Source organism: Phoenix dactylifera, chromosome 10, assembly GCF_051530095.1.
Source record: "Phoenix dactylifera cultivar Ajwa chromosome 10, Ajwa_hap1_PhDact_Kaust_v1.1, whole genome shotgun sequence".
Taxonomy (NCBI): domain Eukaryota; kingdom Viridiplantae; phylum Streptophyta; class Magnoliopsida; order Arecales; family Arecaceae; genus Phoenix; species Phoenix dactylifera.
The window spans coordinates 24,387,465-24,401,734 of NC_143199.1; the positions used below are offsets into that span (position 1 = coordinate 24,387,465).

The 14,270-nt window shown below is 38.9% G+C and overlaps 1 protein-coding gene across 1 annotated transcript; it reads right to left on the reverse strand.

Annotated features, from left to right (window-relative positions):
• Window positions 1-1,591: 1,591 nt before the first annotated feature.
• Window positions 1,592-8,475, reverse strand: LOC103716723 (uncharacterized). Its single transcript, XM_008804839.6, has 9 exons — window positions 8,136-8,475; window positions 7,611-7,755; window positions 7,347-7,515; window positions 5,111-5,381; window positions 4,759-5,024; window positions 4,465-4,680; window positions 4,064-4,172; window positions 2,769-2,859; window positions 1,592-1,899 (listed from the first exon to the last, which is right to left on the reverse strand). Exons 1-8 carry the CDS (start codon window positions 8,284-8,286, stop codon window positions 2,798-2,800), a joined length of 1,389 nt encoding a protein of 462 aa, XP_008803061.3. The 5' UTR covers window positions 8,287-8,475; the 3' UTR covers window positions 1,592-1,899; window positions 2,769-2,797.
• Between the last annotated feature and the right edge of the window lie 5,795 nt (window positions 8,476-14,270).

Here is a 14,270-nt window from a genome sequence, read left to right on the forward strand (position 1 = left end):
GTCTGTGGATGGTAAGTGCATTTATTACCGAATGAACCGGCGGCCAGGTAGAGCCATACGCTCTGATGGTTCAGTGATCCGGAGATCGTCTTGGGCCGTGTTCATTAAATGCCTGAGTGCATCGAAGACTTGAGGGAGTCTCATGCATTAATGGCAGGTCGTGCCGAACGCCTGCGGAGATCTTATGCCTTGATGACTTGGAGATAGTGGCAGGTCGCAAGCCGTAGGAGTTGTCAAGTCCCTTGGACTTTAGGCGGAGGTTGAACATTTGGTTAAGGCATCGGCTCGGCAAGGGTGCCGAGCCGAGCTGGTCGCCCAATGGGGCGCCCTGTGGCGGGGTTGCTTCAAGTACTCCTGGTCGGCGCCCTTTGGGCGAGCACCTTCTAGCCGAGCACCTCTATTTGACGCTCTCTAGTCAGCGCTTTCTAGTTAAGCGCTTCTCTGGTCGGCGTCCGTTGGTCGGTTGTTCCTATCCGAGCATCTCTACTTGGTTATTTTGATTGGGCGCCTCTTGGCGCTCTCTCTGGTCGGCGCCCTTTAGTCGAGCGTCTTCCTGGTCGGCTCTTTCTAGCCGAACATCCCTACTTTGGGACGTTGGTTGGTCCGAGCGCCTCTTGGCGCTCCGGTCGGCACTTTTGGGCCAAGCATCTTTTCAGATTGGCGCTCTCTCTGGTCGAGCGCCCCTCTGGCCGAGCTCCTTTCTGGTCGGCGCTTTTTGGCCGAGCTCCTTTCTGGTCGGCGCTTTTTGGCCGAGCGCCTCCGTAGTGGTATGATTTTGGGGTTTTTCCCCCAACACCAGCTATGCTTCCAAAAGTGATCCAAAATCAAGTGCAGCTTTCTTAGATCCATTAACTCGAGCACGCCATATAAGAACATGAAAAATAGTTCTAGCTCATTACATTAAAAAAATAGTTTAACAGAAGCAGACAATGTTCTTTCTGCAAGAACCTTGCCATCCTAGAGTCCCACTTATTTTTTTCAGCGCTTCCCTGTAAACAAGCAATTAAAAGTTTTTAAAAAAAATCATAACATAGGAAAATAAAATAGTAAGTTTAAAAAAAACAATTGAAATACTTCTAGAGGGAAGAACACAAGGATCTAACTTAGCTTTGTGGTGGCTGCAAAACCAGAAGAAATCTATTTGTGAGAGCAAATTGGATGTGAAAAGTCCTCGGACAGACAATTTCAGCCACAACAGCCAATTTCAGCATTTCTCTGCACAATGCGTTGGACAGCAACGCTGATGATGGTTTCTGTTTGCAGAGATCTATTCGACAATTGCTGACATCCTTGTGAATGACACGTTTTCTGGACCGCCAAACAATGAAGAGATGACACCCATGATTTGCTGCATCCAAATATTCTGCTTGTGAAAAGTGTCTATCAGCTTCACTTCCTTCCCGATTTTCCAATGAGATCCAAGAAAGCAAGCTTTGAAGGAACTGTATCAAGTCATGGTTGTGCCCGTCTACAAATTTTGCAGCCACCCACTTCCTATCCTCTACCCTCCTGTTATACATTAAAGAACATATATGCCATGCTCGATATGATCATGATATGCCCAGAAAAAAGAGATTTCAGTGCACACATATAAGCATGAAATTACAACATTGATTTCATATTAGAGAAGAAAATTGTATTGTCTTCAAACCCAACAGACATTGTCATCAATATCAAATTATGGTACAAAAGCCATGATAAACCATTTTAATACAATTACGTCGAGTTACGTATTCTATTTCTGTTTATTCCACTTTATCCCACGACCGGATGCTAGTCAACCAGATATTCTACTGCAACTTTCATATGTGAAGCCATGTGGTTCACTGGTTGGCTGGACAATGTCCACGGAGGAGAGTTGATGCTTCATGCAGCGGAAAGCTGGGGCCAAACAGTTACCTGTAATGGTCCAAGTTCTAATACTCAAATAACAGAAGTTTCCATTCATAATCAGAAAAATATTCACCACAAAACAAGACTAGGAATTGATTTAATGAACATGATCCAATATCCACTAAGCAAAAAAAAATCACCCTAAATATATAAATTTGTGGCGAAGGACCATGGATGCCATTTTACTATAAAAAATATAGATATAAATGCCATTTGGACCACATGCTGAACTAGAATATTAAGGTCCAGCACACTCCAATAATCAGAGCTCACGAACTATGATCATAGAAGCATAAATGGCACTGGTTCCTTGAACACAGAATAAAAAAAACAAAGTAATCATGCTAACTAGATGAAACCTAAACAACCAAAACATCAGAATAGTCCATTTGTCTACGAAAGAACAAAGACCTTATATTATTAAAATGATATGACCATGGTACCAATAGTCCATTTGTCAGCTAAAATAAATATATAAGAATACAAGTTAGATGTCCATCTTTCTCCATGATTGCAGATACTAAGGCCTTGAAGAATAAATTCCAACGATACATATGTCTTAAACAAAAAGAAAAAAAAAAGGCAAAGGAAAAACAGGAGGCTAAATATTACAAAACAGGCCATCCATCAGCCAACTAGCTCCCACAACTTTGTAGAGATGTTTGTATACTTTGGCACAACCTACCTCTTGAAGAACTCTCTTAACTGCTAATCTAAGACTGAAGGAACATCACTTGGAGCATTTTTACGTAAATGCTTTCTGTCTGATTGCACACTTCGGCAACAGCATACTTTTCAAATTATTAATCAGATCCATGATGACAGGAAGTACAACACAGTTGGACTATATTATCGTGATAGGCTGCAGCTATTACCGTGCAAGCACCAAGCATCAGCCTGCTACTCAGATATTCAGTGGCGCTGCCTCATCATCCCTCTCCTTCATTGCTGTCCAATTTTGTGGCCCTGCTTAAAATTAATAACAATGAGAAACTAGCAGTTTTTCAAAACTTTATAAGGAACACATTCATGTGCTGATATAGAAGTAGAAACAGGTAAAAAATGCATATATTACAGGGTTGTTTCAAAATTTTTCACTATTTTTTAGAAGTACAGCATGCCAGTTGAAGCATTTAAGTAGTTAGATATTGGACACCAAAAATCACATTTTATTATTATTATCGAAAAAAGAACCCGGATTTCCAAATGAAAACAAGTTGTTGCCTTGCTCTTCCAGTTCATAACGATCACAATTTAAAACTATTGGTTTTATGAAGTAGAAATCTTCATTTTCCCAAACATGTCAACCAAAAAGCACCGAGTTACCTTAATCTGAATTGACTAGCCTTATCTCAATGAAATGGACTTGGATATATGGATGACTTATAACCTATCAAGTTTAAAGAACTTCTATGGATTTCCATATGAATCCCCTAAGGATTGCTGCCGAAAACCTGGTTAATGGAGGAGCCCGTGATAAAATCAGGGAGGATGCTTGTCTTTAAGGTGCAAACAGCATTCATTTATAGCAAACAGCATTCATTTATAGCTAACAGCATCCATTTTTGAGGTGCAAAGTATGAGAGGAAATGCAAACCAGTGACTGGACATAAAAAAGTTGCAGGCATTGCAACCGGATAATAAGTGAAGAGGGATTAAAGATGACAGCTGTCAATTAAGTGGTTAAGTTCATCCTTTTGCTTTCTGATTTCCATATGCATAAACAGCAAAATTCTGCAATTAGGTTCTCTTCCTTTTGAGGAATTTTATATCAGGAGGAAAAGGCAATGTTTTTAGCTTTTAGGAGATCAGAGGTTTTACTTCGAGATAGTTATGATATTTGTCCAGTTTAAATTTTAGAAATCACGAGAAGAAAACGTTCAAATAGCAAAGGAGTTTCTCTTGAGTCGAAAGTGGACCACAAACAGTCGGGACGAAGCTCAATGATTATATAACAACTGTGGATGGAGGACGTAGTATGTTTGCAAGTGTAAAATTTTAGGAAGTGCAGTTAACTCATGATCTTTGCAGGGCCAAGCCAAAGATCCAGAACTGTGTTTATTCAAATTTGAGATAGCATATATTTGAAAAGGCACCCTTAAATGTTAATAGTTGAGAGAATAAGTATTATGAATTCTGGTGATACAAACAAGTGATATGCTGAACTTACTTGATCGGTGATTCTCAGCGACCACCATCAGCCGCCTTTGCAATACAGCGGCAATGAGAAGGAAAATACCGCACATGCCAAACATGACAGTCATAGGGAATGCATCCACCTTCCAAATGGCAGTAGAACTATCAATAAGATAACTGAAATGTTGTGCATTGCCTTTCAAATCAAATTAAGTATGATAAAAAAGATGCAGCAGGAAAAATGAATAAGCACATACTGCAAATAGTAATCGCTCTACAATAACCCCAGTTAATATGAATTAGCACATAATGCAAGTTGCTGAAGTCAAAGTACTGATGGTCACTACACCTAAAGTTGCAACAGCAATACCATATCATGTACGGAGCTATGTTATAATGAAAAAATGTCAGAACACAAAGCAGTTAGATGATTACATTGTAAAGCACAATGCAAACAAATATGTTCAGGGGAATGCGGAAGAAGTTCATGATTGTGCTTCTAGCCTCCTCAGGAATGTACTGAGATCTCATCTTCATAATAGATGGCCAAAAAATCCCCACACATGCTTCAAAGATACAGAAACCAAATAGCAGGATAGAACCCCCAAACGAGATGCTCCCGCCTTTTACAGATGAAGATGTTACCAAGAACTGTTCAAAATGGCAGCAAAATCAAAGAATGATTACATGAAAAGAATTTCAAGAAGAGGAAGAAAACAGGAGACTTACACTGGTGATAACAGGAAGGAAAAGAGTGAATGAAGAGATTGCAAAAACAACTTGCATATAACTTTCAACTTTAAGTGTCGCTCGGGCCATCAGCCGAGATGCAATGGAGCTTCCCAGCATTGAAGACAGCATGAAGGTTGCAAAAATAAAACCATGAGGAATGCCCTCATCATTTGGGCTTAAAACAGGAGTCCACAAGAATACAAAGGTATACATTGAGCCTTCAAACAGTGACTGAATCGCACCCAGCAAAGCAATTTTCTCATCTGAAATGACAGATCATCACAATATCGACCTCAGTAACCATAATAGTAAGAGAACTCCTTCAAACGAGAATAATAAGCATACTTACCAGAAGCAATGGCGACTGCAGCAACCTTAAATTGGCTAAGTAAATTCGTGTTTTCTGAAGGATCTCCATAATTTTCACCCCATGTTGATAAGATAATCGCCATGCCAATTGCTAGGAAGCATGCAGCAGCATCAAAGGGGGACACGGGACCAAAACCCAAGGTATCAGTCAGCAAATTAGCAAACAGCCCAGAGACAATGGCTACGAGACCATTGCCAATGAATATAGCCTTTGAGAAAGTTAGGGAGAGCCATTGTGGTTCGAAGCCCCTCTGTACAAGATTAATGAAAGGGACATCAGCATGAAGAATACAAAATTTGATCGCAAAGCTATGAAAGAGAGCTTATGCTTCCATATAAAAATTCAGGAAATTCTCTGGAAGTCTTCACAAATACAATTTGCTAGTCTAGCGACCCAATATCTGGATCATACACTTAAAATATGTAATAGTATCGGTTCTTATCATTTCTGTTGCTTGGATTTAGTTTCAGGTGAAAGTTTCAACAGCTTCAAAACTGAATTCTATGAATTCCAAAAATATAGGCCTAACAATCTATTTATGTACCTGCATGTGGTATGTTCATGAATATGCATGTTTTAAGATTATCTAATTATCATAGTAAATTAATTTTCCACATGCTTCTTGCAAATTCAAAATAATAATTGATGAAACATACAAATCTATAAAATATCTATCATCAATTAAGCAAAAGAGAGTAATAAGGTAGCATAGTTGACATTTAAATGCAAATGTCCACTAATAGCCATAAATCCATATGAACCTGGGGGGACTATTTCTCATAATTATGTTTTAGTATTTCTAAAAACTTCAGATTTCTGATATATGTTTCAGAAATTTAGAGGATAAAAAATAGCAAAACATTAGAAGAAGATATGAACTTCTCAGGGATTTAGTCCACAGGATTTTTAGATCTTATAATATAAAATGAAGATCCTTTATTTAGAAGAATCCCAAATATAGTTAACTACTACCCAATATAGTTAACTAGCCACTTGATCCTAAAAGCTTCAGCTGGTAGGGAAAGGGTTAACAATTATCAAGCCTTAACACACCCCATCCCCTAGTGTTGCCGGACCAAGAACATGAAGGTGTGAACAAGTCAAGAATGACCCGACCAGGAACAAATCAAGAGAATAAAAGATAACAAATGGTGGTATAATGAAAAATTAGCCTAAATGGAGATTTGAACCCATGTCCTTTTACTTTGATGCGAAGTGAACTAGCCACTAGAATCCAAAAGCCTCAGCAGTTCAGCTATTAGGAAAAGGGGTCAACAGTATATATCACGCTTTAACAGTGTCATTGCATATGCAACATCAGTACTACTAGCTCAAAGAATCTATATAGCAAGTTCCATACATCTACAGATAATTGTATAATTCTTGGCTTACCTTTAATTTTTATCTGAGGTTTTTCCTGTAGTTTTGTGAAAATAACCAGTGTGCATATTTCAATTAATATTGAAAGTATCATAAATTATCAATTGACTCTTTATCAAGGTCTCCAAAGTTTCATAGACACTTGTATAAACATGTTAGTCACATATCCCTTTCTTTCTGTTTATTTTTTTTCCCTGAACCAACACAATATTTTTTAGATTTTTCTTAGAATCATGCTACAAGTAAATTTCCCTTTCAAATTAATCTCAAATTATTTCCCTCAGAAAAAAATCTCAAAGTAGAAGTATGCCACGATGGTGTTGATGCATCAAGTGGAAGAAAAAAAGAATGAAACCAAATATCTGCCCACAAAATTCACAGTAATGATATTATTTAAATGACAATTCTGCAACAGTTAAAAAACAGACGTACTGAGGTAGGGTTTCAAAACTTCTAACAATCATTACGGATGTAGGTTGTGGGAGCCATGTATCCCCTACATGGAAAAGGCAAAAAATATACAAGGAGCACCCTGGCTAAAATATATGGCAAAAAATATACAAGGAGCATCCTGGCTAAAATATAAATCAAAGCATAACTAGATAGCAAGTAAACAAGCACAACAGGCCTGGTGATATATGAACTGGAAGATCCTATTCAGATGTTTACATCTCAGCAAAAAATATTGATTAATATTGACTCTTAACATGATCCAGTAGCTAAGTAACATGTTATAAGCGGCGAGAAACTTTCCTATTGAAAGTAATCTTCTCCTTAAAAATATTCCATATCTTGACTGCACTAGAACTCTTTGAAGGAACTAGTTACACATCACCTTGTTGTGTTCAGCAACAAGCCATGACTCGAAAGCTGAAAACAAGAGCGATGTAGCGATTCCCCCTAATATACGGCCCAACATCAACACCTTAAACTCTGGAGAATGCTTGGTGATACAACTTAGTATGTAACTTATGCAATATGTCACACAAGCCCTCTTCCGACCCCTGCAATTTTATACCCAAAACAAGAAAATCTAAATCCAACAACAATCAACAGCAAAGCACCATATAATTCACAAGTTTCAGAAGGGAATTCTCACTGTTTGTCGGCCAGAGATCCAACAATCGTCCCGAAGATCATGGAGGATCCAAATCCGGCAATGAAGAGCCGACCAATTTCTCCCTTCCCGAAACCGTACGTATGGTAGAGGTAGTAGACATAGGGACCCTGTAACCAATCTCCAGCTGCCGACACCAAAAAAAAAAAACTCATAATTTTAGCAAAAACAAATCTAAAGATCTAATCTGTTCACTAGTCAAACAGGAAAGGTGAACTCATCGATACATAAATTCGATTTCGCTTTTCCTCCCACAAAGCAAACAATTGGGTTTCGAACAATTAGATCTACACACAAATCGGCATTTTTGAAAAATAAAAAGTAATTTTAACTCAACTATATCAAAGAAAAAGGCTAGATCTACAGATAGAAATATTAGATCGGCAGATGTAGGAACAAAGAGATTCGGGCCTTTCAAAAACTTCCAAATCATTACAAAACGACCAAAAATTCTCCTCCGGATCAGATCTGGAAGTCGGTGGGAAATGTCATAAGATTTGGACGTACCCATCATGAGTGAGTAGACGACGATGTAGTTGTTCTTGAAGGAGTTGAAGGCGGCGGAGGTGGAGATGCGGTCTTTGCTGGTCTTGCTGAACTCCAGCAGCGCCACCACCACCGACAGCCCTCCGAAGAGCAGGTAGTACAACGCCTCCATTTCTTCCTCCTCTCAGATGCCTCCTTAGAAGTGGAAGAGGGAGGGAGAGAAGAGAATGCTTTTGGGACTCGGGGAGCCTTGTTCTTTCTTCCTCTCTCTTCCGTCGCCGAGATTAAGGGGAGTGCGGAGGGGGTGTCGAGATCCGGGGGTGGTGTGTATAAACATCGATTCGCTAATCTGGTGGTCGTTATTTAATTAATGTATATAATTAGGCTTATGAATTATTCCTGTAATCCGGTACGTTATTGGCCCAACCATAGTACTAAAATTATCAAAAGCACCAATTCTCCCGTGCCACGTGGAATGGTTCTGGTTTTCATTTTTTTTCTTTTATTGTGAAATATGGGAAAGATAAAATAATATAATTCTTTCTGCCACATATGTATATTTTTTATATAAATTTTATTATCTTGATCATATAAATTTTATCGTATAAAGTTGTATACAGATATAATTTTATATAGATATAGATATAATTTTACATCTAAGACATATACATCGAAATATTTTTTTTTTTTTTTTTTTTTGCCTACATCTACTTGTATGGTTTCGATGAATCCAAAATAATCGAAGGCCAACTCTTCTAAGATGTTTGGTAAAAAATCAAAAAATTATTTTGGCTCTCCCAAATGCGCTTTCTGACCTATGTTGGAAAGTTATTTTGGTATTATTATTATAGTAATACATAATTAAAATATAATATATTTTTTATATTTTATTATATACATAATATAACATATTATTACAACCATAATTTTATATTATTATTAAAATATTAATTATTATATTATAATAATATATGATATTAATATTATAATAATATTATAATATATGATTAATAATATAAAAGATAATATATTAGATTATATTACATTATATTATATTCTATTATAATATTATATTATTATTTAAATATAATAATATTTAATAATAATATAATATGATCATAGACTAGATTCTAACCTGTTATATTATATTGTCTTGCTATATTATATTACAATAATATTATATTTATATTTATATTATATTATATTGCTAAATCTTTGTAATCGTTGTTATAATGGTCATAACACCATTGTTTAAAACCATGACTTAATCAAATGTGTCAAGTGGGCTAATATTTCTGCTGCTAGAAGGGGAACTTTAAGAGGGTAACTCCCTTTTGATCCATGCAATGAATCTAGTAGAGAAACCAAAAGGTGAAAGGACTTGTTAAAGATAGTGCCAATTAACCCCATCATAAACACTTTCCCTACCCACTTTCATGGCCAAAAGAGTTCTAGTTTTAGGAGCCACTTCTAAAGAATGAATAATTTCTTGTGCCAGATAGATACAATCTAAAATGTTACCGTCATGAACAAAAGCACCTTGATTCTCATAGATGATTTTAGATAGAAATTCTTAGCCACAAATATTTATAAAGCATATTAAGCAGACTTACTGGTCTATAGTCATCGGGTATCATGGCATTGTTCTTCATTGGAATTAAAGCGATACAAGTGACATTTCAATACATAACCATTTATCCAGTCTTGAAATAATCTTCCACTATAGGAATGACCTCATTTTTAATGCTTGCCCAAAATGTCTTTTGAAAAAAAATGTTGGAATCCATATAAGGTCTCGGTGACTTATCAGCAATTTTTCTTTTCATAGTTCTCTCAATTTCATCTTCTGTAACAATTGCCATAAGCAACTGATTGTCCTCCATATTAGGACTATTAGGGATTGAAAGAAGCTTAAAGGGACTAGTGGCTAAAAATATATTCCATTTGTTCCTAAAATTATCAACTAGTAATTCTTTGACTTTATACAAATCCTCCACTACCTATCTAGACCTTATAAATGAGAATAGCTCTATTCCTTCTTCTTTGTAAAATAGTGATTCTATCGGGAGAAAAAAGTACGTGAATCTCCACCTTTTAGCCATTGTACTCTTGACTTCTGCCTCCAAAATACTTTTGCATTTCCGAGTTCTTGTTATGCTCTTTGATTAGCTCCAATAACTGCATATAGTTATAATGATCAAGGTGTCCCGAAGTTTGCAACCTCAAAATGTCATCCTTCATCTCGGTTACTTTGTTCCCAACTATACTTCTATTCCATTTACTAAGTGCAAATTTGTTGATTTTAGCAGCTAGGAAACCATAGTCCCCGAGAAAATGGTAACCACTGCCATTGCAAGCTCTTCCAACCTTCTCAGCAACACCCTCATGTGACAACCACATTTTCTCAAACTAAATGAACTAGCTCTATTGGCTTTACCATCCGAAAACTTTGATTCATAAAGGGCAATGATTTGAAGCATTCCTTGGCAAATAGGGAACCTTGCATTTGGGAGCAAATGAATCAATTGTTCTGCAGCAACTACTCTATCTAGCCTCTCCCAAACTCTTACCCAACCATACCTCATGCTGCACCGAGGTAGACCCTGGAAACCAAGACCTAATCCATTATCATTCAGAAAAACCTTGACATAAGTCAATTTGTTGCTTGATTATAATTTCTCTACAACCTAACTTGGTGACTTCTCTTCCCCCATACTTCCCATACAGCTCATTGTCCTACTTTGCTGATAACCATCAATTATGTTGTGGTTCTGATACGCATTAATTATGTTAACTGCATTATTATGTCCCCTTGGTAAGTAGAGACCTAGTGATGGCAGAAATCATGCATCAATTGATGCAGAAGCTCTTCCATGCTACACTTCTAAGTTTTATGTAAGTAATAAGAAATACGTTGAGGGCCTATTTGGATACTTGGATGATGGACCTTGCTTATGTGAAATCATGTACACATTGGAAGATGAAGAAAAAGGTGGGGAGGAGATGGTTAAGTGACAGAAGAGTCTTCTAATTTTGGTGGGTAGGGGTGGGATAATAGAAAAATTTAGTGGGATAAGGTCATAGCTAGCAAAATCCTGGATAATTTTTTAAATAACACTATTCAACCTTGTTGTTGTTGTTGTTGTTGTTGTTGGGGATGGGAAAGGAGACAACAAACTCCTCTGATATCTCCAACCATTCCTTTCCTCCACTTATCTATGCAGCAAAACCTATTCTATGTGGAAGATATCAGATAGCTTTGTAAACCAAACATTCCTGAATGACTCTGGGTGTGTTGCACATGAGAGATACTAAGATGTTATAACAACCTTGAATCCAGAACCTTAATAAATGCCATGAGTGGCATAGTGCCCTGATTCTTTGATTTTTTTTTGGTTATGCAATTTGGTTCTTCTTGCCAAATTGCATTGCTTGCAGGAGTATGAGACTCTAATTTTGTTAATTTGTATGATCTCATTTAAAACTTAGAAAAAAAAGAAGATACACCAGAATATTTTAGCACATCCAGGATTTAGTCAATCTTTATATGAGATTTTCAAACTGCTCATCTTTCCATATTAGACTAAAGTCACTGAACTGCAACAACTATAACTAGTAGTATTGTTGCAGTCAAAAAGAAGAAAACAGAATTTTTTGACATGGATCTTCTACATTATAATTCTTTTAGGAAGGAATTTTCTTGGACATGGCCATTGTTCTTGGAATTGGACTTCATATCAAGATAGGTCAAGAGACTGATTTGCACCAACTTATAAGCTGGGTGGTTGACCCCAAGGTGGTGTTGGTTCTCCCTTGCAAGTTGCACCTCCACAGCTCTCAAATGTGGACCTCTTCAATTCTACCATTGGCAGAAGGCCTATGATTTAGTACTACTGGACTTCCTCAATTTAATCCTGAACTACAAACTTAAATATTTTGAAATTAATTTACATTGAATAATTTTTAATTTTCATATTGGAATGAAAGATTGCACGACATGACTAGCAGATAGGACCTGGTATTGAGTCCAAATTTTTATTATTTTTATTTTTAAGAGACATTGCGAGCAATTGAACTATACAATGAAGTATAGCTTTATCCAGAATATTCTTAATCTCCCAAATTCTAGCAAATAGCCAGATTAGTAAACCTGCACATTTTCTCAGACTCCAAAAGCTGAAACCAGAGAAAGTCATTAAATTTTAAACTAAATTATAAAACCCCTCATGAAGTTAAAAATAATTACACTTATGTCTAATAATTTTAAAAAATTATATTTATCTTTCTAATTTTTTTTATCGAACACTTTAATCTATAATTTAATAAAATATTAATCACATCGACAACTTCAAATAGAATCTGAGATGCCAAGAAAAATTTTTAATGGCCAAAATAATCTTAAGGCCATCCAAAAATATAATATACATCTTTATATTTTTATTGCAATTCTCCATCTTCAGCCCACAGGGTACTACCGGAGTAACTAGCTAATATAAGCAGCCACCCAGTCTGCAATCCCATTAGTTTCACGAAAAATATGCTTGACCTGGAAGGCCCCTCCATCCCTCACTATTATCCAGATATTTCAGAGCAAAAGGTGGACACAACCATTACCCCTTGAGACTCCGGATCCAACTGATGATCGTGGCCAAGTCCTCCTCCAGGACAATAGAGTTGGCCCGTAAAATATACCAGGCACGTAACAAAAGCCTGCCCAAACGACCCTCAACTCCGCACTCGAAACCGATATGTCGAAGAGTTGACTGCCTCCTGCAGCCACAACTCTGACAGATGGATCCCGAATAACAAAACCCGCACCATCCCTCATACCTCCATTCAAGACAGATCCATCGAAGTTGATCTTGAGGAAATGCGGAGGTGTAGGCTTTCAAGTGAAAAACATCGTATGCAATACTGCTGAAGATATTTGGTAAAAAATACTTCAGATATTCTGAGCTGTCAGAGTCCCTTTAACAAATATAGTGTGACTGAGCTCCGCCGTCTATACAAGGGCATTATCCACCATAAATCTCAGGAACATACCGCGTTTGCCAAAAGTTTGACCTTTGGCCTTAAGCTTTGGGAATATCGATTTTGCTTGTTGCTATACGTTAGCCCGGGTCAAGCAGACATGCGCAAATGGGCTCGTGAGCAAACCTTTTTCATTTTATTGCAAATAACCTCTTATTATTTGAATTCTCCTCCAGCCAAATAAAACGATAGAAAAAAAAACCCCTAAAAACATAAAAGAGCAAAAAAGAGGCAAAAAAGTTGCCGTGCCGACTCACTTCCATCCCAGGCTGACGCGTCCCTCGACTCACTTCACTCGCTCCAGTACTCGTCGTCCTTGGCCTTCTCGTCCTCATCGTCTTCCTCCCCGATCTCCACCTCCGCGCTCCTCCACCGCCGCACGTCCTCCACCGCCACCTGCCGGAATATTCCCAGATCCACCGCCCCTGCCACCATATGATACCCTCTCAACTTCAGATCCTCCGGCCGATCGTGCGGCATCGCAAACCCCCCGAGGTAAGGGCCCCTTTCGCCGCCGCCGCCCTCCGCAGGCACCACCTTCTTCCTCATCCCCAGCACCCTCCTCTCGGCGTCCTTCATCACCCCCCTCACATTCCGGTTCCCCGGATCCCACAGATACCCCATGCTCGCGCTCAGATCCAGCGGCCCCATCTGCACCACGTCCACCCCCTCGACGGCAGCGATCGCCTCGATCTCCGCCACCCCTGCTGTCGTCTCCACCTGGCACATCACCAGCAGCTCCTCCTCCACCCGTGCCAGGTACCCGTCGTCAATGCCGTAGGCGGAAGCGCGCACCAACGTGTGGGCGGACCCCCGGACGCCGCGCGGCGGGAAGCGGCAGTAGGAGACAGCAAGCTCGGCGGCTGCCGGCGTCTCGATCGTGGGGAACATGAGGCCCTGGGGGCCGAGGTCGAGGGCTTTCTTGGCCCAGGCGGCGGAGGGCTCCGGGAGGCGGAGGATGGCCGGGGTGCGGGCAGCGGCGAGGGCGCGGAGGCAGGGGAGGGCCTCGGCGATGCCGCCGGGGCCGTGCTCCATGTCAACGACCACGTAGTCGTAGCCGGCCAGTCCGGCAATCTCGGCTAGGGTCGGGGAGAAGCTCAGGAGAAAGAGGCCGTAGAGGGTCTC

Excerpts from the sequence above, each read along its gene's own strand:
- LOC103716723 (XM_008804839.6), bottom strand. The coding sequence starts at position 8,286 with ATGGAGGCGTTGTACTACCTGCTCTTCGGAGGGCTGTCGGTGGTGGTG. Across the intron at positions 7,516-7,610 it reads GGATCTCTGGCCGACAAACA|GGGTCGGAAGAGGGCTTGTG; the intron begins GTGAGAATTCCC and ends ATAAAATTGCAG. Across the intron at positions 5,382-7,346 it reads TTGTTGCTGAACACAACAAG|AGGGGCTTCGAACCACAATG; the intron begins GTGATGTGTAAC and ends AATCTTGTACAG.